This window comes from Chiloscyllium plagiosum, chromosome 2 (assembly GCF_004010195.1).
Source record: "Chiloscyllium plagiosum isolate BGI_BamShark_2017 chromosome 2, ASM401019v2, whole genome shotgun sequence".
In the NCBI taxonomy this organism is placed as follows: Eukaryota; Metazoa; Chordata; class Chondrichthyes; order Orectolobiformes; family Hemiscylliidae; genus Chiloscyllium; species Chiloscyllium plagiosum.
The window spans coordinates 14520382-14543906 of NC_057711.1; the positions used below are offsets into that span (position 1 = coordinate 14520382).

The 23525-nt window shown below is 42.7% G+C and overlaps 1 protein-coding gene across 1 annotated transcript; it reads right to left on the bottom strand.

Moving 5' to 3' along the window:
• Positions 1 to 14041: 14041 nt before the first annotated feature.
• LOC122565302 (scrapie-responsive protein 1-like) lies at positions 14042 to 23254 on the bottom strand. Its single transcript, XM_043721119.1, has 3 exons — positions 22869 to 23254; positions 21860 to 22108; positions 14042 to 14309 (listed from the first exon to the last, which is right to left on the bottom strand). Exons 2-3 carry the CDS (start codon positions 22093 to 22095, stop codon positions 14255 to 14257), a joined length of 291 nt encoding a protein of 96 aa, XP_043577054.1. The 5' UTR covers positions 22096 to 22108; positions 22869 to 23254; the 3' UTR covers positions 14042 to 14254.
• Positions 23255 to 23525: the final 271 nt, after the last annotated feature.

The following is a 23525-nucleotide window of genomic DNA, read 5'->3' on the forward strand; positions in this document are numbered from 1 at the left end:
AAATGATTTGGATGTGAATAAGGAGGAATGGTTCATAAGTTTGCAGATGACATCTAAATTGGTGGTGTGGTGGAGAGTAAAGAAGGTTACCTCAGAGTACGATGGGACCTTGATCTAATGGGCTGAGGAGTGGTAGATGGAATTTTAATTTAGATAAACGTGCAGTGTTGCATTTTGGTAAGGCAAGTCAGGACTTATGCACTTAATGGTGAGGCCCTGGTGAATGGTGCCAAATAGAGAGTTTTTGGGATGCAGGTCACAATTCCTTGAAGTTGGAATCTCAGACAGGGTAGTGATGCTGTATTCTTATTGTTTTTATTGGTCAGTGCATTGAGTATAGGAATTGGGTTAGCAAGTTGTGGCTGTGCTCGGCCACTTTTGGAATACCTCATTCAATTCTGGTCTCCGTGTTATAGGAAAAACATTGTGAAACTTGAAGAGTGCAGAAAAGATTTACAAGCATGTTGCCATGGTTGGAGGGTTTGAGCTACAGGGAGAGGCTGAGTAGGCTGGAGCTATTTTTCCTGGAACATAAAAGACTGAGGGGTGAACTTTATAGAGGTTTATAAAATCATGAGGGGCATAGGTAGGGTGAATAGCCAAGGTCTTTTTTTCCAGACTAGGGGAATCCAAGACTAGAGGGCATGAGTTCAAAGTGAGAGGAGAAAGATTTAAAAGGGACCTAAGGGGCAACATTTTCATGCAGAAGGTGGTGCGTGTATGGAATGAGCTGCCAGAGGAAGTGGTGGAGGCTGGTACAATTGCAACATTTAAAAGGCATCTGGATGGGTATATGAATAGGAAGGATTTAGAGGGATTTGGGCCAAATGCTGGCAAATGGGACTAGGTCAATTTAGGATATCTAGTCAGCATGGATGAATTGGAGTGATGGGTCTGTTTCCGTGCTGTACGACTCTATGACTTTATCATTAGTTCTAGTTTAAAACTCCCCAGTTGTGATGGGATAATTGCTGCAATGGCATCAATTTCCACCTGATACTACCATGGAGGATAACAATTGCTTGTTGAATATTCCCTAGTAAATTTGAGATGTATTCTGAAAGCAAAAACAGAGGCAGCAATCTGCTTGATAAATATCTTAAGAGAAAAGGTGAGTACATATCACAAATAACTTTTAAGGCTACTTTTTAAAAGTGAATGCCATTTTTAAAAATAAAGTTCAATCTACTGCGTGCATAATGTGGCTTTCTATATGTTAGCTGACATAGCACACCATCTTGACTCCGATATCCAAAAGTTTATTAGCTATTACACAAATGATCCCTCAAGACTTTGTAATACAGTCTGGATTATATGTTTATTTGGATTACTATTATATTACATAGAGAGTCTGCAGCTGATTTGCATGCTAACAGATGAACAGAATGTACAAAGACTAAAATGAAGACCTAGTATAATACAGCATCCTCTATTGAGATACCATCTGGCTGGACTAAAGGTGTAATGCCTTTCTGAGATCTTGCAAGAATACAACAACCTGAGGTTTATTTCCAGAATGTTAGAATTTTTAATAAAAGGTTATGTTAGCCTTCTATTCACTCTTTGTTAGACCCTTGGAGTAGGGGATTCTGGATTAGTGGTGCTGGAAGAGCACAGCAGTTCAGGCAGCATCCAAGGAGCAGCGAAATCGACGTTTCGGGCAAAAGCCCTTCATCGGGAACAGTTCTGGTATCCATAAATAATACTCAGGAATGAGTTCAATACGTACAAAGTAATATGTACAAGAGAAGGCTGAACAGACTGGGGTCTTTTTTTCTTGAACTGAATATTAACCAATAGAAGTCTTTAAGGTTAGGAAGCAATTTTTTTTGAGTAAATCTAAAGGAATGTCTTCTACTGTGAGGGAGGCCACAAGTTGGGCCAGAAATAACTCTCAAATTCAGGAATAGATCTTTATTTAGAGGATTGCAACTGGGGCTGGTGGTAATGTATTGGCTGGTTAAGTTTTATCAAGAGCCCCAGGCTAATGCTCTAGGAAAATGGATTCAAATCCCACTATGGCAGCTAGTGGAACTTAAATCCCACCGATAAATCTTGAATTTAAAACTGGTCTGTTCTGGTGCTCTGGAAACTTTTTTTAACAAAAATAAAATTCTGGTTCACAAATGCCCTTCAGAGAAGGAAACTCACCATCCTTACCTCTTGACTGCAAACCCACACCAGTGTGGTTCTGAGGCCATTCAGTTCAAGAGCAGATGGTAGATAACAAATGAAGCATTTCAATTTTTTTTGAGAAGTTATAAATACATTTAAGACTAAATTAGATTGCTTGAAGGAAGAAATCAAACTTTGAGGTTAGATGATTTCTTAAAGCATAGAACAGATTGTTTAACTCAACAGGGGAAGGATGTTGTGAAACTTGAAAGAGTTCAGAAAAGATTTACAAGGATGTTGCCAGGATTGGAGAATTTGAGCTTTCGGGAGAGGTTGAGTAGGCTGGAGCTGTTTTTCCCTGGAATGTCAGAGGCTGAGGAGTGACCTTAGATGTTTATAAAATCATGAGGGGCATGGATAGGGTAAATAGGCAAGGTCTTTTTCCTGGGGTGGAGAAGTCCAGTCCAGGTTTAGGATTAGATTACTTAGTGTGGAAACAGGCCCTTCAGCCCAACAAGTCCACACCGACCCGCCGAAGCGCAACCCACCCAGACCCATTCCCCTACATTTACCCCTTCACCTAAATCTACGGACAATTTAGCATAGTCAATTCACCTAACCTGCACATGTTTGGACTGTGGGAGGAAACCGGAGCACCCGGAGGAAACCCACGCAGACACTGGGAGAATGTGCAAACTCCACACAGTCAGTCACCTGAGGCGGGAATTGAACCCGGGTCTCTGGCGCTGTGAGGCAGTAGTGCTAACCACTGCCGCCCATAAATGAGGATGAGGGGACAAAATTTAAAAGGACCCTAAGCGACAATTTTTTCACTCAGTGGGTGGTGCGCAGATGGAATGAGCTGCCAGAGGAAATGGTGGAGGCTGGTACAATTGCAACATTTAAAAGTCATATGAATGGATATATGAATAGGAAGGATTGAGAAGGATATGGGCCAATTGATTGATTAGATTAGCTTTGGATATTTGGTTGGCGTGGATGAGTTGGACTGAAGGGTCTGTTTCGGTGCTGTACATCTCTGTCTATAACAATGTCTGCTGTAACTTGTATCACTCTTCGTTTTGTTTCCCAATGAGCCAGTGCTTCAAGCTAAAGACATACTTAGCTGAATTTGTGCTTCAGAAATACTTTTGTAGTTATTTTGAAAGATATTTGGATGGAAAATTCAGTATTTGACTTTTAAAAAAAAAAATTATTTAGGGTAACAACTTAGTTTCAGTTGTTAAAGCAGTGACTATTTCTTCATTTGGATTTATAATGTAGTTGAAACATCCAAGTCTGAAGAGCTGTGTAATTGGAATTAGATAGGAGGATTATTTGCTTCAGGGATGCCTGTATATGACGATGGGTATGAATGCTGACTGGCAAAAACCCAGGACTTGTTTGAAATCATCATCACCTCACTGACCATTTCATGTCATATTCCATCTATCCACTGTCCACCTTCCATCTCATGCCCCATAAGACGCAAATATTCTGAACCTGATCCACCACCAGACTTCTAGATGGTCAAGGAATGGGAGACACAAAACGTCAATAACAAGTTTCTTGCAACAAGCCTCACCTATTGAATGGCAGACTTTGAATCGCCACCATCACTGAGAGTGTGGTCCCTTGCTCAACCAGTTCAGGACAAACCATGCCCTCAGCCCAGCCAAACTGTTCTGGATCCACTTGTTTTAGATCTGGTAATGTGTAAATCAGGCAGTACATCTCTTTAAATTTAATACCTTTCTTTAGTTAGCCATGGATGGTGTGTTTAACTCTTTCTTTCTCAATCAAATATGATAGTTGAAAGTTATTGAAGATTATCTCTGAAGATCATGTTGCAGCAGTAAGGGCATTGGTTGGGCCACTTTTGGAATATTGTGTGCAATTCTGGTCTCCCTCCTGTAGGAAGGATGTTGTGAAACTTGAAAGGGTTCAGAAAAGATTGACAAGGATATTGCCAGGGTTGGAGGGTTTGAGCTATAAGGAGAAGCTGAATAGGCTAGGGCTGTTTTCCCTGGATCATTGGTGAATGAGGGGTGACTTTATAGAGGTTTAAAATCATGAGAGGCATGGATAGGGTAAATAGACAAGTTTTTTTCCATGTGTTGTGGTGTCTAGGTTGAGAGGGGAAAGACTTAAAAGGGACCTAAGGAATAAATTTTTCATGCAAAGGATGGTGTGTGTATGGAATGAGTTGCCAGAGGAAGTGGTGGAGACTGTACAATTACAACATTTAAAAGGCATCTGGGTGGGTACATGAGTAGAAAGGGTTAAAGGGATATGGGCCAAATGCTAGACAATGGGACTAGATTAATTTAGGATATCTGGTCACCATGAGGAGTTGTGACTGAAGGGTCTGTTTCCGTGCTGTATGTCTCTATGACTACCACCACTATTCCTCCTTATCTAGTAATCTATATTGCTATTTTAGCCAACTCTGACTTCCCTCATCAGCTTTCTGCTTAAGACGCTAGTTTTAGATGCAAATTGTATGCTCAAACTGAATGTAATGTGATGAATTTTACAATCAATCCTACCTAGAGGATTCTTACTAATTATGTATTATTACTCATTAACTAATCCAACCTCCTTACCCAACACTGAATCCAAAGCCGCCTGTTCTCTGTTTGATCCAATATGTATTGTAAAAAATATTGTTCCGAGTACATTCTACAAATATATCCTCCAGGCTATTTTTGCCAATTTATCTATCTTTATGAAGATTAGTCTCCCATGATTGTTGTAGTACTTTTATTAGCTCCTCTGATCGATTGATTGATTGATGAGTATAAATCAATGTAGTCAAGGGCTCTTTCAACCAACAGTAACAAATTTCCTTTGTTGTCTGTTCTGTGCAATATGATTCTACATTTAGACTCTGAGTCAAGTTCTTTTCTTTTCTCAATGCTGTAACTATTATCCTTTATTAACAGATCCACCTCACCACCTTTTCCTATCTCCCTATCATTACAAAATTTCAAACACCCATAAACATTCAGGTTCCAGGTGTGGTCTTTTTGCAGCCTTGTCTCAGTAATGACTATTATATTGTATATTCATTTAATCTATTGTGCTGCAAGCATTCAGGTAAGGACCTTTAGAATTCTGTCTTTTTACCTTGTGTATTTTTCTACTGACTTTTTTAGTGCATTGTTCTGTTTCTGTGCTCAGTCCCTGTCGCTCACTGGATATCTTTTCCTGAATTGCTGCCCTGCACTATTTCCTTGTTCATTTTAAACTTCCACATCTACCCTCATCATTATTCAGTTTAAAACATTCTCTGCAGTAGGGAAAAGATTTACAAGGATGTTGCCAGGGTTGGAGGATCTGAGCTACAGGGAGAGGCTGAACAGGCTGGGGCTGTGTTCCCTGGAGCATCAGGGTGGTACGTGTATGGAATGAGCTGCCAGAGGATGTAGTGGAGGCTGGTACAATTGCAAATTTAAGAGGCATTGGGGTGGGTATATGAATAGGAAGGGTTTGGAAGGATATGGGCCGGGTGCTGGCAGGTGGGACTAGATTGGGTTGGGATATCTGGTTGGCATGGACAGGTTGGACCGAAGGATCTGTTTCCATGCTGTACATCTCTATGACTCTAGTAAAGTAGTATCTCCAGTCTAAAGTTGGAAGGGGGGATGTTCACTGTGCAATCTTCAGTATGTTTTGTAATTCCTCAATGACTGAAGTAGTCTGTATCCATATGTAACAATGGACAATATCAAGACTTTGCCAGGCCATTGTGTGGCATGACTGCCATTTAGCAAACAATGATCATTTCAAGAAAAGAGGGTCATCACTAAATCCCCATTATCAGTTTCCTGCAGTTCAACATTGGTCAGGAACAACTGGACTAGCCATTACAGATAATGCTGACCACAAAAACAGGTCAGAGGTTAGGATTTCTGCAGTCATGTAGCTCACTCACTATCTGGAAGACAAAAGTAGGAGTCTGACAGAATATTCTCCACTTGAGAAGCTTAATGCCAACCAGACGAAGCACCCACTTGAATAGTACCCCTTTCACCATCTTCAACATTTACTCCTTTCACCAAGTATGCACAGTCTCTCTGCCATATTTATTGTGTTTTATTTTACTACTTAGGTTTTAAGTTTAGAAATATCATTCAACTGTTGTCTGTAACTATTACAAATAGTTTGATAGTTAATCTTTTAATTTAATGCAACACTTTCATCTTCCAAGTACCAACTTATATTTCTGCCCATGTTTAAAGATATTAAAACTGTAAAAACCCTCCAAAAACCACCTTGCTGCTCACCTACTTAAAGCCAGAACACTCAGCTACTGTTGGAGACACTGTTGTCATATGAGGAACAGTTCAGAATTCTGGGTTTGTACTCATTGGGGTTTAGAAGGATGAGGACGGATCTGATTGAAACTTGCAGAATACCGAGAGGCTCTGGATGGTGCAGACATGGTGAAGTTGTTTCACAAATAGGAGAGACTAGGACTCAAGGGACAGATTCCAAGTGAAGGGAGGATCCTTTAGAACTGAGCTGTGGAGGAATTTCTCCAATCAGAGGGTGGTGAATCTAGAATTAATTGCTGTAGAAGGCTATGGAGGCCAAGTCACTGAGTGTATTTAAGTCAGAGATAGTTCTTGATGAGTAAGGGAATTAAGGGTTGGTGGGAGAAAGCAGGTGAATGTGGTAGAGAAACATATCAGCCATGATTGACTATTGGAGCAAACTCAATAGGCCAAATGGCTGAATTCTACTCCCCCATCTTTTTATCTTATGACATTGTAAATAAAAGGGCTCTAGCAGTTCAGGAAGGTACCTCATCACCAACGTTTCCACGCCAATCACAGATGGACAATAAATGCTGCTTAGCTCATGCTCATATTACTTGGATTGTTTTTTTTTAAAAATACCTGTATAAAAGCAGCAAATTAGCACTTGGGAGCTCCTTGCACATAGGCCTCACCCCATCTAGTGCTTGCATACTGTGTGAAGATAACAAAGATGGAGTGGTCAAGGAGGTGTATGGCATGCTTGCCTTTATTGGTTGGGAAATTAAGTACAAGTGTCAGGATGTCATGTTGCAGGTTTATAAGACTGTTTAGGCTACACTTAGAATATTGTGTTCTATTCTGTTTGCCATGTTACAAGAAGCATGTGGAGGCTTTGGAGAGAGTGCAGAACAGGTTTATCTGGATGCCAGCATGAGGAAGGGTCACCAGATCCAAAACTTTAACTCTGATCTCTTTTCATAGATGCTGCCAGACCTGATGAGTTTTTCCAGCAACTTCTGTTTTTGTTTCTGATTTGCAGCCTTTGCTGTTCTTTTGGTTTGTGCCAGGAAGCTGCCTAGATGAGACAGCACGAGCTGTAGTAAGAGGCTAGAAAAACTCTGGTTGTTTTCTCTGGAGTGGCAGAGGGGACACTTGATTGAAGACTATACAATTGAGATGCATAGATGGAGTTGACGGTCAGAATCTTTTTCCCATAGTTGAAATGTCTAATACAAGGGGGCATGCATTTAGCAAGAGAGGTGGGCAAAAGTGCGAAGGAGTTGAGGAGCAAATCTTTTACACAGCGGTAGGAGTCTGCAACGCACTGCCAGAGGTGGTGGTGGAGACAGATATAATAGGGCTGTTTAAGGGACTTTTAGATAAGCACATGAATGTACAAGCAATGGAGTGAAATGGACCAAAGGCAGGCAGAGGGATTAGTTTCATTTGGTGTCCCGTTTGGCACAACATTGTGGGCTGAAGGGCCTGTTCCTGTGCTGTACTGTTCTGTGTTCTAAGTCTGTTCTCTCAGGAAGATTTGATGAGTAATAGCCAAGTTGCAATGGCTAAGTCACTCATCTGCTACTGTGGTTGGCATCCATTCACATCCAGTTGATGGGCAACTAACTGCTATTGCTAAGCAGTTTTGTAAATTAGCTCATTAAACTAGCTTACAGTCTTAAAATTCTAAGTCAGAATCAGACTGCTAACCTAAATTATAGCTTTACAGTTGGGGAAAAGTATATTGGAAAGAAACCCACCAACACCAAATTCCTTAGCACCTGGGCCTCATCACATGCTGCAATATAACAAACTCAGTTGACATGCTTATTTACCTCCGGGTGACTGAGATCCACAATGGAGAACGCTCTCTGCAGAAATCCTCCTATTTTTCCATTAGCGACTTGGGGTGAGGGTGTTGGAAACTCAGCAATCTGTTATAATCGTAGGTTGCAACAATTCATGGACTCCCAACGTTGTGGAGTCTGTGGATTATGTATCTATTGATTGTGGGTGTTTGCACTCCCTTTTTAGTTATTTGAACAACCTTCTTATGTGCTTTTGCTTGCAATTCAGCCCAATACTCCTGATCCTTGGGCACTGAGTGGTGTGGGCAGATCGGGGTACTGGCTTTTGTGGGTCTGCTCCTGGGGCTTGTCATGCTTGCTATAAACAGGTCCAGGCAGCAGGCTGTGGAGGAGGTCATCTCTGCCAACTGCCCCTTTCCTGCAGTTATGTTTGAGCCCTGGTCCCATTGAAGAGGGACCACGCGGTGTCCATAATACACTCAATGCCTTGAGAGAAGTGGATATAATATAATATATTGTTTCCCCTTCCAATGCACTTTTGAATTGGCTCCTTACCGTTCCTCCTACCACCACGTCACCTTTTGATGGTTTGCATTGTCCTTCACAGGTTTTGCACATATTCACTTGGAAACATGGATGATTACTGGCGGTGGTTAGTAGAAAGAGAAAGAAAAACATGGTGACTTGGTAATTGGGGGAAAAAAAATTGTTTGTATGTGATAGCTTTTCAAGCTTTTCTTTAATATCCTGAAATATTAGGTCAACAATTATTGAGGGGGCAGGGGATAGTTATGAGCTGGTTATAAAGGAAAATGAACAGAGAGCCATGATGATGTTACTGATGACCTTACTGAATGACAGAAAATGTACAAGTGAACAATATGACATGCTTCTATTTCTGATATTCTTGCAGTTCCTGAATATTAAACCATTCACTAAATACTGCAGCACTATTTTCTGTTGTTTAACTTTCGTATGAACATAAAATAATCCTCTTCGTTTCCAGTAGAGGTCAGACAATAGCGGTATGTAACACCAGAAAGGCTGTGCAAACTTTTTCAGAAGAATGAAGGTTAATTATGGGCCAGTTTTGGATTGCTGAACTATCCTCCAAGACACTGAAAGACCTCAGTCCCACTGTTCCATTCAAGCCCTTGTCTTCACATTCAGTTCAGTTTGCTGAACCCATCCTTAATCCTTGGTTTCTGAGAATGGAATCTTCTCAGCTCCTAAGCAATGATGAGAAAGTTAGTGAAATCGAGGGAGATCGGCAGGAATGAGGTTCTCTAACATAAAGGGCAAAAAGAACCATTTTCCAACCACATGAATGGCGAGACAACAGCCTTGCTAATAAGTGTGAGGCCTATTTGCACACATTTGTACATGTTTGCATCGCATTATTAGTTCATTTTTTCACATTCGTATGCAGTTTCCCATTCTCCCATCTACCAGATAGAAACTAGGCAGTGACAATTCCTGACATGAACATCAGAATGGGTACCTGGTTACTCCTACCCTCTTATTTGGAAAGTGCTCACCAATGTCCCAGGGCATACCCCATGGATGCCAACTGCACGCATTCCCATCAGGGTAGGTAGCACAGTGGCTCACCGGTTAGCACTGTTGCCTCATAGCACCAGGGACCTGGCTTTGATTCCCACCTTGGGTGACTGTCTATTTCTGCGTGGTTTCCTCCAGGTGCTCTGGCTGCCTCCCACAATCCAAAGATGTGCAGGTCAGGTGAATTGGTCATAGTATTAGGTGCATTAGTCAGGGGGAAATACAGGGCAGGGGAATTTGTCCGGATGGGTTACTCTTCAGAGGATCAGTATGAACTTGTTGGGCCAAATGGCCTGTTTCCATACTGTAGGGATTCTAATTCACTGAAATTGGCATTGGCCTCATGCTAGTCTCAACACGTACAGTACTCAAGGTACCTCACTGACCCACTTACAACATGGTGAGGCACATTAATGCTGCACTTCGGAGTGTAGGGATAGGCATCAACTTGTGGGTTGGATCATGAGCGTCGGAGGCCTTCTTGCTTGCTCTCTGTGATTGCTCACTTTCCCTCTTTTGGATGCTCAGAATCTCTGCTTTGCCTTTTTGCACTTTGCCACCTCAAACAGTGGTTAAAAACTCACTGTAACTCTGTTTTTGACTTGCTGGTAAGTGCAGTCAAAGCCAGGTAGCTTGTTATGGTAGTCAGCAGCCATCAGTCATAAGGGGTGGACATGTTGCTGATTGTCACTGTGCTACATCAGTCTCTCACCCACGCCCACACTATGTGCTAGCAGTAAATGCTACAAACATACTGCATTGTGCATTAAACAAATAGCTAGTCTCAAAGTGAAAGAGCAGTAGACCTCAGAAAGTCAAAGACAGCCTCTGATATCAGTCCAGGGACTTGGATACAATCACTCAGCAGCTTGGTGTGTTTGGAATCTGGGGTCTTAATCTCTGCAGTCAGAGGAGTGAACACAATCAGTCCTGTGCAACAAATCCAGTGAGTTGTGCTAAGTCGGTCAGAGAGCTGTATATAGGTTATGATGCAGTATCTATGGCGTAAAGGCCATGTCTTTTTATTTTTGTGATTTTTAAAATTGTAAAATTGGGAAAGAACCATTTTAAAACATGTTATTGAGGATTGCTGTCTGGTTTGTAAAGCTTTGGAGCCTAGGGGTTCTGCGTGCAGATGCAGTTGGGGCAACAAACATTTCATTGATCTGTGGACTAGTGACAAACTACTGATGACAAAAGCCTATGGTTCTCAGGTAACTGAACAGCTTGGGGCTGGGAACAAGTCAGAGAGAGAAGAGTATTTTGATCTCCAACAGCACAAGACCGGGGTCTCTGTTCTCTGCCATCAAAACCTGTTTTAAATTTGATGAAAACCAGCTCATTTTTTTTCTTTAGCAGTTGTAAACTGTAACTTTTATGTCTTTTGTAAATGAACCAGTCGTCTTGTGTCCCTTGAAATCATCCAAAGAAAGATGACTGAAAAACAACATTCTGACCCGAATCAGATTGTAAGGATCATCACAGCAACACAGAGTAGAAACCATTGAACCACCTCTTTTTTGTTCTCCTCTGCAAATAACTTATATTTCCCAGTTGTCAGTGTGTGTAAGAGGATTAGAATTCAATATGGAGTATATGCTGATGATTTATAACTGTTTACCTGGAGCTAGAGTCTAATTTGCCCTTATAACAAGTAGTAATAATTATTAAGTACATAATCCTGATCCAAGCTTCCTATCCACTTGGGTCTGGAAATCAGTTGAATTGGGGAATTTTGTGTATTTATTTTGAAATCTTTATTCCTGGAGTCATCACAAAGGTTAGTGATTTCCAACATGCTACCCCAATGCCACAGAGAGGCAGACAGCAGAGAAGATTCCCTTCCGCCCCAGTGCAACCCATTTACACTAATCCCACTTTCCAGCACTTAGCCCAATGTATGACACATTAAGTGTGCGCCCATATATTTTCTAAATGTTGAGGTTTCCTGCCTCTACTACCCTCCCAGGCAGTGCATTTCAGATACCCACCGCCCTCTGGGTGAAAATATTTCTCCTCTAATACGTCCTGTCTCTTCCCTGCTGTCCATGTCCTTCATAATCTTGTATAGCTTAATTTGGTCCCTCAACCTACTCTCTTCGAAATAAAACAACCTGAGCCTATCTCACCTCTCTTCGTAGCTTAAACTCTCCAACTCCTGTGCACCCCTTCCAGTGCAATAACATCCATCCCTTAGTGTGGTGACCAGAACTACAAACACTACTCCAGCAGTGGCCTAACCAAAGCTCTGTTCAGCTCCAACATAATCTCTTTGCTCTTATAATCTATGCCATAACTGATAAAGGCCTTCTTAACTAACCTATTAATCTGCCCTGCCACCATGAGTGATCTGCAGACAAGCACCGCAAGATCCTTCTGTTCATCTGAGCTTCCCAGTGTCCTGTTATTTATTAAGTACTCACTTATCTTGTTCCCTCTTCCAAAGTGCATCACTTCCCTTTTATCAGTCTTAAATTCCATCAGTCACTGATCTTCCCAGCTGACCGACCCACCTATATTTTCCTGTAACCTAAGCTGCCTTACTATTAACCATCTGGCTGATTTTCACGATATCATCAAATTCACTCGCTCATTCTCAACATTTGCAACTATTTGGTTTCTATGTGTCAATGTCTGGTGACAGTGAGGCTGGTAGGTGAAATGTGGAGATGACCGGTTAAACATATCCAGTGGGAATTTGGGAAGATCCAAGCTGGTGGGGTTGATGAGGAGGGCAATCATGAAAGAAATATGAAGAGTTTGGGGGTCAGCTGGACTGAGAAGCTGACTATGTGACTCCGTCCATGAAGCATGACTGTTTTCCTTCAATTGTGATCCAAGTAGTGAGTGGACAGTGGGTGTGAAAATGGTTGCTAGCACATGCCAGGGAACACATCGCCACCATATCTCTGCAGCTGACATATGAAGAAATACCTGATAGTGAGAGTGAGCCTTGGTGGGAGGTGTGTGCAGTAGAGGAGATAGAGGGAGAGTGATGTTTTCGTGTGAAGATGCTGGCTCTTACCTTCAGAGTGGAGATGATTGTTGACCTCCTGGCAGCATTGCTTGTGTTCTTACTCACTGTGGATGCAGCACTGACTCAGGTGACAATCTAGGACCAGGTTGGTGGAGTCTGCTGGTGTGATCACCTCTGTAGATTTTGAGAGAAAGAGGTCAACCCACCTTTACACCGTCTTGTTAACCAGGACCTCTGTCTATCAACAGAGTGAGCTGTCAATTCTCTTCTGTTCCCCCATATCCGAGGCAATTGACAGGCGCTGTGCCGGGCAACTCCAGGCTGATGGGGATCGACCTGGTGCATTACTGCCTTTTAAGTCTGGTGCTGGTGTCAGGAATCCTGGGAGGTCCCAGCAGTGGCACATACTTCTGCCTTTGGCAAGAGGGCCAGTATGACCAATGGCGCACCTTCGAGGTGTGGTGCATTGGTTATGAGGGACATTTCAGAAAATAATGTGAGAAGGTTAGATGGCTGTTTTTTATAGGTGTGTATGCGATGGGCTGAAGGGCCTCTTTCTGTGCTATAGATCTCTATGACTCTGAGTCCAAATCTCGCTAGGCCATAGAGATAAACCATCCTTTAAATTCATTGAAATTAACATCGCCAATTTCTGGTAAAAATTCAGCCTTTTGATAATATTTGCCTCTACTTAGGACTCAAGCAACTATATAGAAAAGTACATCTTATAATTAAAGTTAGAATGTTTGTGCAATGAAATAAACTTTGACTCAGTGGAACTGTCAGTATTTTTATTACAGCAAGTAAATCAATTACAATAACAAAACTATTAAAATACAGTAAGAAAATCTATAAAATGGAGTGTTAATATCAGTACTTATAAATTTTACTTGAAACAGTAAGTTAGCAGTTGCAAGGAAAACAAATACCACGTTTGTGTGGGTTTCCTCCGGGTTCTCCGGTTTCATCCCACAATCCAAAGATACGCAGGCCAGACAATGCTAAATTGCCCATAGTGTGAGGTGCATTAGTCAGGGGTAAATAAATGGTAGGGGAATAGGTCTGGGTGGGTTACTCTTCAGAGGATCAGTGTAGACTTGTTGGGCCGAAGGGCCTGTTTCCATACTGTAGGGAATCTAATCTAATTATATGATTAGTTTGGATAAATATCAGTATTTTAAGTGCATTTCAGCTTGTTATTTTAATATCCAGAAATCAAATATATTTTTAGAAAAAAGAGTGGTGTTAATATGATTGAACAACTATTTAGTAAGATGGTAAACAATGATTGTTGATTTATATGTTAGATTGAAAAAGCATGCACTGTATTGTTATTTCAATCTTTGAAATTAAAATATAACTTAACAATTGTTCATGCAAAAAAGTACATGTGTTGTGGGGCACATTCTACAAATGACATTTTAGGAAAATCACAGGAGATTTTGTAAAGTTCTATACGCAGGGAGTAGGTAACCCTTTCTTTGATTGCAGACCAGTGAATGGTTTTCAAGCTGCTGTTAAATTTCTTTTCATTGGGAATTGCAAGGAATCACAAAAGAAATCTTTGGTCCAAAGAATATGTCCCTGAAACAGAACAAGATGGAAAGCTGTTAAATGTCAATAGTTCCTTCCAAGGTCACATTTCAGCTTTGACAGATCCTGTCAGGAATGGTTGAGTGGTGATGAGCAGCACTAGGTAATGGGTGATGCTAAACTCTAGCAGTGCTGCTAGTTAATAGACAATAGACAATAGGTGCAGGAGTAGGCCATTCTGCCCTTCAAGTCTGCACCACCATTCAATATGATCATGGCTGATCATTCTTAATCAGTATCCTGTTCCTGCCTTATCTCCATAACCCTTGATTCCACTATCCTTGAGAGTTCTATCTAACTCTTTCTTAAATGAATCTAGAGACTGGGCCTCCACTGCCCTCTGGGGCAGAGCATTCCACACAGCCACCACTCTCTGGGTGAAGAAGTTTCTTCTCATCTCTGTCCTAAATGGTCCACCCCATATTTTTAAGTTCTGTCCTCTGTTTCGGCACTCACCCATCAGCGGAAACATGTTTCCTGCCTCCAGAGTGTCCAATCCTTTAATAATCTTATATGTCTCAATCAGATCCCCTCTCAGTCTTCTAAACTCATGGGTATACAAGCCCAGTCGCTCCAGTCTTTCAGCGTGAGGTAGTCCCACCATTCCAGGAATTGACATAGATAACCTATGCTGCACTCCCTCAATAGCCAGAATGTCTTTCCTCAAATTTGGAGACCAGAACTGCACACAGTACTCCAGGTGTGGTCTCACCAGTGCCCTGTATAGCTGCAGAAGAACCTCTTTGCTTCTACACTCAATCCCTCTTGTTATGAAGGCCAGCATGCTATTAGCCTTCTTCACTACCTGCTGTACCTGCATGGTTACCTTCATTGACTGCTGTACAAGAACACCCAGATCTCTCTGTACTGTCCCATTACCTAAATTGATTCCATTTAGGTAGTAATCTGCTTTCCTGTTCTTGCCACCAAAGTGGATAACCATACATTTATCCACATTAAACTGCATCTGCCATGCATCTGACCACTCACCTAACCTGTCCAGGTCACCCTGTAATCTCCTAACATCCTCCTCACATTTTACCCTGCCACCCAGCATAGAATCATCAGCAAATTTGCTAATGTTATTACTAATACCATCTTTTATATCATTAATATATAGTGTAAAAAGCTGCAGTCCCAGCACTGATCCCTGCAGTACCCCACTGGTCACTGCCTGCCATTCCAAAATGGAGCCGTTTATCACTACTCTTTGTTTCTTTAATGTTGGCAGACCTCTCCTACTAATAATACCACACCTAACAACAATTGTCTCTTCATATTGATCCCACACTGCTGTGGGTTTGCTGCATCGTGATTTCTGACCGATTTTTCTCTTCCCTTCCACAGGGTCATCATAACCAAGTGTACTGACCATGCCACTGTCCTTTTTTTAACTTAGATTCATAGAGTCATAGAGATGTACAGCATGGAAACAGACCCTTCGGTCCAACCCATCCATGCCGACCAGATATCCCAACCCAATCTAGTCCCACCTACCAGCACCCGGCCCATATCCTTCCAAACCCTTCCTATTCATATACCCATCCAAATGCCTTTTAAATGTTGCAATTGTACCAGCCTCCACCACTTCTTTTGGCAGCTTACTCCATACCTGTACTACCCTCTGTGTGAAAAAGTTGCCCCTTAGGTCACTTTTATATCTTTCCCCTCTTACACTAATCCTATGCCCTCTAGTTCTGGACTCCCTCACCCCGGGGAAAAAACTTTGCCTATTTACCCTATCCATGGCCCTCATAATTTTGTAAACCTCTATAAGGTCACCCCTCAACTTCCGACGCTCCAGGGAAAACAACTCCAGCCTGCTCAGCCTCTCCCTGTAGCTCAAATCCTCCAAACCTGGCAACATCCTTGTAAATCTTTTCTGAACCCTTTCAAGTTTCACAACATCTTTCTGATAGGAAGGAGACCAGAATTGCATGCAATATTCCAACAGTGGCCTAACCAATGTCCTGTACAGATGCAACATGACCTCCCAACTCCTGTACGCAATACTCTGACCAATAAAGGAAAGCATACTAAACAGCTTCTTCACTATCCTACCTACCTGCGAATCCACTTTCAAGGAGCTATGGATCTGCACTCAAAGGTCTCTTTGGTCAGCAGCACTCCCTCGGACCTTACCATTAAGTGAATAAGTCCTGTCAAGATTTGCTTTCCCTGTGGGCATCGCTGGCTAGGACAGCATTTATTGCCCATCCCTGATTATCTAGCGGGCAGCTAAGGGATACCAACATTGTTATTGGTCTGGAGTCACGGTCGGCTGGTAATTTCCTTCCCAAAGGACATTAGCTAACCGGATGGGTTTATTTTAAAAAAAACAATTATGGTCACCATTAGACGAGTATTTCGGATTTTCGTTGAATTTGGAATTCACCACGCGCCACGATTAGATTCGAACCTGTGATCCCGGAATTGGGCTGGTAGATCTGAATTGGTGCCATCAGTGTTATACCATCACCTCCCCCAGGGTCACCGAGAGCAGAGAATCTTTGGAATTTTCTCTCCTGAAGGGTTGTGCATATTCCATCAGTGACTAAAAGTTTCAGCTGATATGGGATTTTAGTTTCTCACGGAATCAAGGGATGTAAGAATGGGTGAGAAATTGGGCTAAAATCCAAGATCAGCAATGATTGTATCAACTGGCAGTGCAATCTGAATAAATCATATGGTCTGCTCTCGCTACTTTTACCCTGTGTTAGTAAGAAAGCATTCGAAGTGCGGGTTTTTACTCTAACTCCAGGCTGCATATGAATCTGATCATTCAAACACACACATTACCCCATCATCATTACACTGAAACTCCCACCCCAGCACCTTCATCACGGGACAGCTACCCCACCCCCACACCAGACCTGATCTAACACCCCTTGCTCTCCATTATCCTTCCAGACCAAATTGACTGACTTGACCAAGACCCTATTCTGCTTCCAATCACCGCCAATCCCCAGTTCCAAAGACTACCATCCTAACCACAGCTGCCTCAACAGGCTTCAAATTCTCCAAACCCAACCAACACTAAGCACTCACTCACTTAACTCATCCCCCATCCACTGGTCACCCTATCCCTCACCCAACAGGGCACTCCATCACCTGGCACTCTACCAGCTCACCCACCTGGCATCTTACCTCCAGTCACCTGGCACCTTGTAGCTGAAAGTGAGGACTGCAGATGTTGGAGATTAGAGTCAAGAGTGTGGTGCTGGAAAAGCACAGCAGGTCAGGCAGCATCCAAGGAACAGGAAAATCGATGTTTCAGTCAAAAGCCCTTCATCAGGAATGAGCCTGGGAGCCTCAGATAGAGAGATAAATGTGAGGGGGTGCGACTGGGATGAAGGTTGCTGAGAGTGCAATAGGTGGGTGGAGGTGGTAGGTCAGAGGGGAGGGTGGAGCAGATAGGTGGAAAGGAAGAATGACAGTTGGGGCAGGTCATGAAGGTGGTGCTGAGCTGGAAGGTTGGAACTGGGGTAAGGTGGGAGGGGGAAATGAGGAAACTGGTGAAGTCCACATTGATGCCGTGGGATTGGAGGGTCCCGAGGCAGAAGATGAGGTGTTCTTCCTCCAGGTGTCGGGTGGTAAAGGAGTGGTGGTGGAGGAGGCCCAGGACCTGCATGTCCTCAGCGGAGTGAGGGGGGGAGTTGAAGTGTTCAGCCACGGAACGGTGGTGTTGATTGGTGTGGGTGTCCTGGAGATGTTTTCTGAAGCGCTCTGTGAACATCTGTGGGACACGCACAACAATCAATCCCACCGCCCCGTGGCCGAACACTTCAACTTCCCCTCTCACTCCACCGAGGACATGCAGGTCTTGGGCCTCCTCCATTGTCACTCCCTTACCACCTGACGCCTGGTGGAAGAATGCCTCATTTTCTGTCTTGGGACCCTCCAACCCCATGGCATCAATGTGGATTTTACCAGTTCCGTCATTTCCGCTCCCCCACCTTATTCCAGTTTCAACCTTCCAGGTCAGCACTGCCCTCATGACCTGTCCCACATGTCCATCTTCCTACCCACCTATCCGCTCCACCCTCCTCACCGACCTATCACACTCTCAGTTATCTTCCCCCCAGCCCCAACCCCTCCCATTTATCTCTCCACCCCCAAGGTTCACAGCCTAATTCCTGATGAAGGGCATTTGCCCGAAACGTCAATTTTCCTGCTCCTCGGATGCTGCCTGATCTGCTGTGCTTTTCCAGCATCATACTCTCGACCTGGCACCTCATGTCATGCTCCCCACCCTCCGTACCTATTGTCATTGTATCTGCTCACTCACCTGCCACCCTACCCTGTCACATACCTTAGACACCTATGTTCTCTCAGCAGCTGTTAAAGTGAAGTCCAGACTTTTCAACCTTGGAAAAACAGAAGCTTGTGTAGAAATAAGGGACACTGTTTCAACATAGATCCACTCACTGCTGTGGATTCCAGGCCATGACTTGACAGCTTTAGTTGGGTACCCTCCTGGCCCAGAGATTTGCACAGAGAACACCTCCAAAGGTAAGTGGGTACTTTTTTGTCCAATAAGAGCCAGAATTAGGGAATCTGTTCCTGATCAGAACAGCTAGGCCAATACCTAATTGCAAGTACAGTGTATGTACTTTGGGATTTTCATGAAACTCCCACTTGAAGCTTAAGATATTGCTCAAGATTTTGTACGAATTTTAATTTGTGAAAAAACAGTCTGGTATTTTCTTCATGAGTTTATTAAAAGTGTAAGTATATTATGGTGATTCATCGCAGGACTAACTAAGGCAATATACATCACCAACCTTCTAATATCCAAAAACTGACTGCTCAACAATAATGCAATTTTGTCAATTAGGACCACCAGTTTTTTTTCCCCTGGAGAATGTAAGTATTTGGAATAGCTGCTGGCTTGCACAGTGAGACCCTATTCACTACAATTATTTCAAGTGAGAGCTGATTTCTATTTTCTGGCTGGGCCTGCTATTACTTCGTAACATGAAAGGACAGTGCTAGCATTAGCAAGACCACAGTGATCTCCTGAACTGACTTTGATTGCTCAAGAGTGAATCAGAGGACACGTTGTAGAGTCAAAGAGGTCTGCAGGATAGAAAAAGTCCCTTTGGCTCATCTTGTTCACGTTGGTCAAAAACAACCAGCTATCTAATTGCAGCACTTGGCCCATAGCCTTGTATGCTTGCCATCACAAGTGCACATCTTAAATACTTCTTGCAGGTTTCTGCCCTTACCACCCTTACAGGCAATGAGTTACAGGTTCCCATCACCCTCTAAGTTAAAAACAAGATTTTCTTCACATACCCCTTAAAGTTTCTGCTGCTTTCCTGAAATCTATTCTACATGGTAATTAGTTCCTCCAGCAAGGGGAGAAGTTTCTTCTTGTCTACCCTATGTATGTCCTTCATAATTTTTTACACCTCAATCATGGCCTCTCTCTATCTCCTCTGCTCTAAGGAAAACAAAATCTGTCTGTCCAATCTTTCTTCCTAATTGAAACTCTCCAACCCAGGCAACATCCTGGTAAATGACCTCTCACCCTCTCCAGTACTATTACATTGCTCCTAGAATATGGATTCCAGAACTGCGCACAATACACAAGCTGTGGCATAATCTCCCTGCTCTTAAACTCTATGCCTCGGCTAGTAATTGCAAGTATCCCATATACCTCTTAACCACTCTATCCATCTCTCCCACTACTTTAAGGGACTGGCATACATGCACACCCAAGGTTCCCCTGATTCCCGGTGCTTCCCAGGGTCCTACCTTCATCATGTATTCCCTTGCCTTGTTTAGAGGTATTTGGATGGGTATATGAATAGGAAGGGTTTGGAGGGATATGGGCCGGGTGCTGGCAGGTGGGACTAGATTGGGTTGGGATATCTGGTCGGCATAGATGGGTTGGACCGAAGGGTCTGTTTCCATTCTGTACATCTCTATGCCTATGACTCTAAGTGCATCATCTCCCATTTATCTAGATTAATTTCCTAGAATTTCATGCTAAAATTATACACTTGCGTCTTATAGGCTGCTTTCCTGTTGATCCTCTTCAATCTATTGTCACTGACTCCATTCCTCTTCCTAACAGCCCTCTGGAGTTGGGACTTCTCCAAATCATCATTTAGTATTTGACCAAAATAAGCCTCCCACCACTTTTCTGGACCATCACCAAGAACCCTTATTTCCAATGGCTCAGTAACTAAGCATTTCAGTGGCGATTTTTAAGGCTGAGGAGACACCATGTCAGGGGATGCAATGATCCAGTGATATTATCACTCCACTATTCATCCAGAGACTCAGGTAATATTCTGGGATTTGAACCCAGTCCTGGCATATGATAGAATTTTAATTTAGAGTTGACACTGTGGTGCTGGAAAAGCACATCAGGGCAGGCAGCATCCCAGGAGCAGGAGAGTCAACGTTTCAGCATAAGCTCTTCGGCTGCTGGTTGACCTGCTGTGTTTTTCCAGCACCACACTCTCAACTCTGATCTCCAGCATTTGCAGTCCTCACTTTCTCCTAGAATTTTAATTCCATCGAATGATGATAATGAAACCATTGTCAATTGTTGTTAAAAACCCAAATGATTCGGGAACGAAACTGCCATCCTTTCCTGGTCTGGCCTACACGTGACTCCAGACCCAAGCAATGTGGCTAACTCTTAACAGCCCTCTGGTCAATAAATGCTGGCCTGGTCAGTAATGCCCGCATCCCATAAATGTTTAATCTTATCCTGTTACACGCACCTGTAAGCCCCCCCCCCCCCCCCCGACCCTGTAGAAGTCTCAGTACTGAAAAGGCTCTGGTATCTGGTATGGGTTACTTCCTGCTCTAAAAGACCATGAGAAGTCTTGAGTTCAGCTCTAAACCCTGGCAAAGGAACATTGTTCGCACAACCTAGGCCGGCGATTTTATGCAGATAAACACAATGTCATAATCTATACACAGCGAAATTCTCCATAATGTTAAACCTGGGCTGCGAGTGTCCTCTTATCAGGAAGGAAGGAAAAGATTTCACAGAACTATTCTGACGTGAAAGAGACTTCTGGCTAATGCCCCAACCAACATTAAACATCACCAAATGTGCGGGAATTTATGAGGAAAAGAGATGTTACGGGTCAACATTAAATACAGCAATATTTTTCTGGCTGGAAAGCGCTTGGAGATGTCGAGTTGCGGAAGGCGCTTTCCAAATACAAACTATGTGTTTACCACGTTGTGATATTCTTGCACACATTTGAGCCAAAACCTTTGTCTTGGGACGTTTTTCTTGATTCGTAAGGCGCTACATAAATGCATGCTGTGGAGGCGAGTGACTTGATAAATACTCAATGCCTTTCGCTATTCTAGAATTCGTGGCATTTATCAGTCAGTGAATCGTAGTACATTACAGGGAGAAAGTGTGTGCTACTTTGTTGAGTGAGTCATTCACTCCTGACAGTATCTGCAAATACGGTCGAGTGTGTTATCACTGCTCCCCCTAATGGCAAGGCCAGGAGGGGTATGTCTGTCTGTGTGTGTGTGTGTGTGCAGAGAGAAAGACTTACTTAGGGCAGCAAAGCAATTCTTGGAAACTGCAATAACACACAATCTCGCAGTCGTCCCCAGCCCAGAAGTGATCCGTCAACCCCTGGTCTATGAGCCGTAAGTGTTCGGTCCCTTCGGGGATGTTATGGCAGCTTCGACCCTGCAACAGCTTTTTGTAACACGACGGACGATTTGTCGGCATGGCTTGGGTAACCAGCAGCAAGCTCAAAAGCATAAGAACAATGGGCTTTTTCATTTTCCACTGGAGGCTGAGAGGCAGAACATGCCAGATCTTTAATCGACAAGTATATCTTTTAACACAGAGATATAAAACAACCCGGAAGACTTCGCCATGTTTAAATAAGCAAAACAAATCCCATAAATATTGATTTTATTTTTCTCCCACTTTTGTAATTCCTTCCTTGGAATAATAACTTTAAATAAATAAATCCAAAAAATTGAACTCTGCAATAAATATACGCTTTTGATTCCGTGCCTTTGCATTGTAAGTTCACCTGAAACAAATTTATTAAATAAGAATAATTTTACAATCCAGGAAGGCGTATGTGTGAGGGGATAGTCAGTCAGTCATTCTCATTCAGACAGGGTGGTTGCTACGTTACCAATTCATATAGAATTGCACACGTGAAAAACAAACAAAAAAATTTTTTAAAAATATATATAATTGCTTTTTTTCTAAGAAATGTAAAGAAACGAGAGGAAACACATTCAAAAGTAACCCATTTAAGGAATCATTGATATTTTTTTTAAAAAAAGGCCACACTTTGAACCTAGCCATAATCTGCAATTGCAAACTAGAAATTATCTGTTAACATTTAAGATAATTTAGTTGTTAAGATAATGAGTTGAGAGCAGGTTATATGTATTAAATTTACTTTGAAGATTAATTGCTGAGGTCCAACTGTTGCTGCTCCCTTTTTTATACAGATACGGAACGGAGGATTTTGAATAAATGTTTATTTACACAATAGAATGAATGTTTAAATTTCTGGTGCAAAGATCACTTACCTTTCTAGAGTAGTGTGTGCCTACTGCTGAGGAGGACAGATGTGAACGCCTGGGCACTCTCCCTCAGTATGGGTTTGTAGAGACAGCAGCCACAAACGGGGCTTTGTGCTGGTCAGCTTGTAGCCAAAGCTCACAGGCTCTCTTCTCCCACCCCCCTCAGCCATCCAGGGATTAAAAATAACTAGCTCACTTCAACAGCCAGGATCCAGGGGGGAAACATTACGTGTTAAAAGAGAAAAGAAACAGCCACTTCACTTTGGAAGGAAGCGTTGAATGCATGAGTGCAGGAGGAATGAGAGACTGCCTTCACCCAGCCCCCTTAACCCTGTGTTAAGGGTCTGCAGGGGACATATGTCATCGTTTGCATTATCCTCTGTTTGTAAAGACCTGTTTTGATGAAGGTAGCAGTTCAGTTGTGATGGTAGAATTTAGATTCATCCAGCTTAAAGCCTCCCTTTGATCTTAAATCCTTCACAGACCTCTGTCTCTTGGTTGTAGTCTATCTACAGAACGAAAAGAGGCTCTTCGGCCCATCATGTCCATGTGGGTCATCAAACATTCATCTATTCTGATCCCATTTTCTAGCACTTGGCCCTTAGCTGTGTATGGTGATAGTGTTGCAAGTGTTTTTGTCTTGAGGGTTCCTGTCTCTATCAC

Excerpts from the sequence above, each read along its gene's own strand:
- LOC122565302 (XM_043721119.1), bottom strand. The coding sequence starts at position 22,095 with ATGAAAAAGCCCATTGTTCTTATGCTTTTGAGCTTGCTGCTGGTTACC. Across the intron at positions 14,310-21,859 it reads GAATTGCTTTGCTGCCCTAA|GGACATATTCTTTGGACCAA; the intron begins GTAAGTCTTTCT and ends GTTCTGTTTCAG.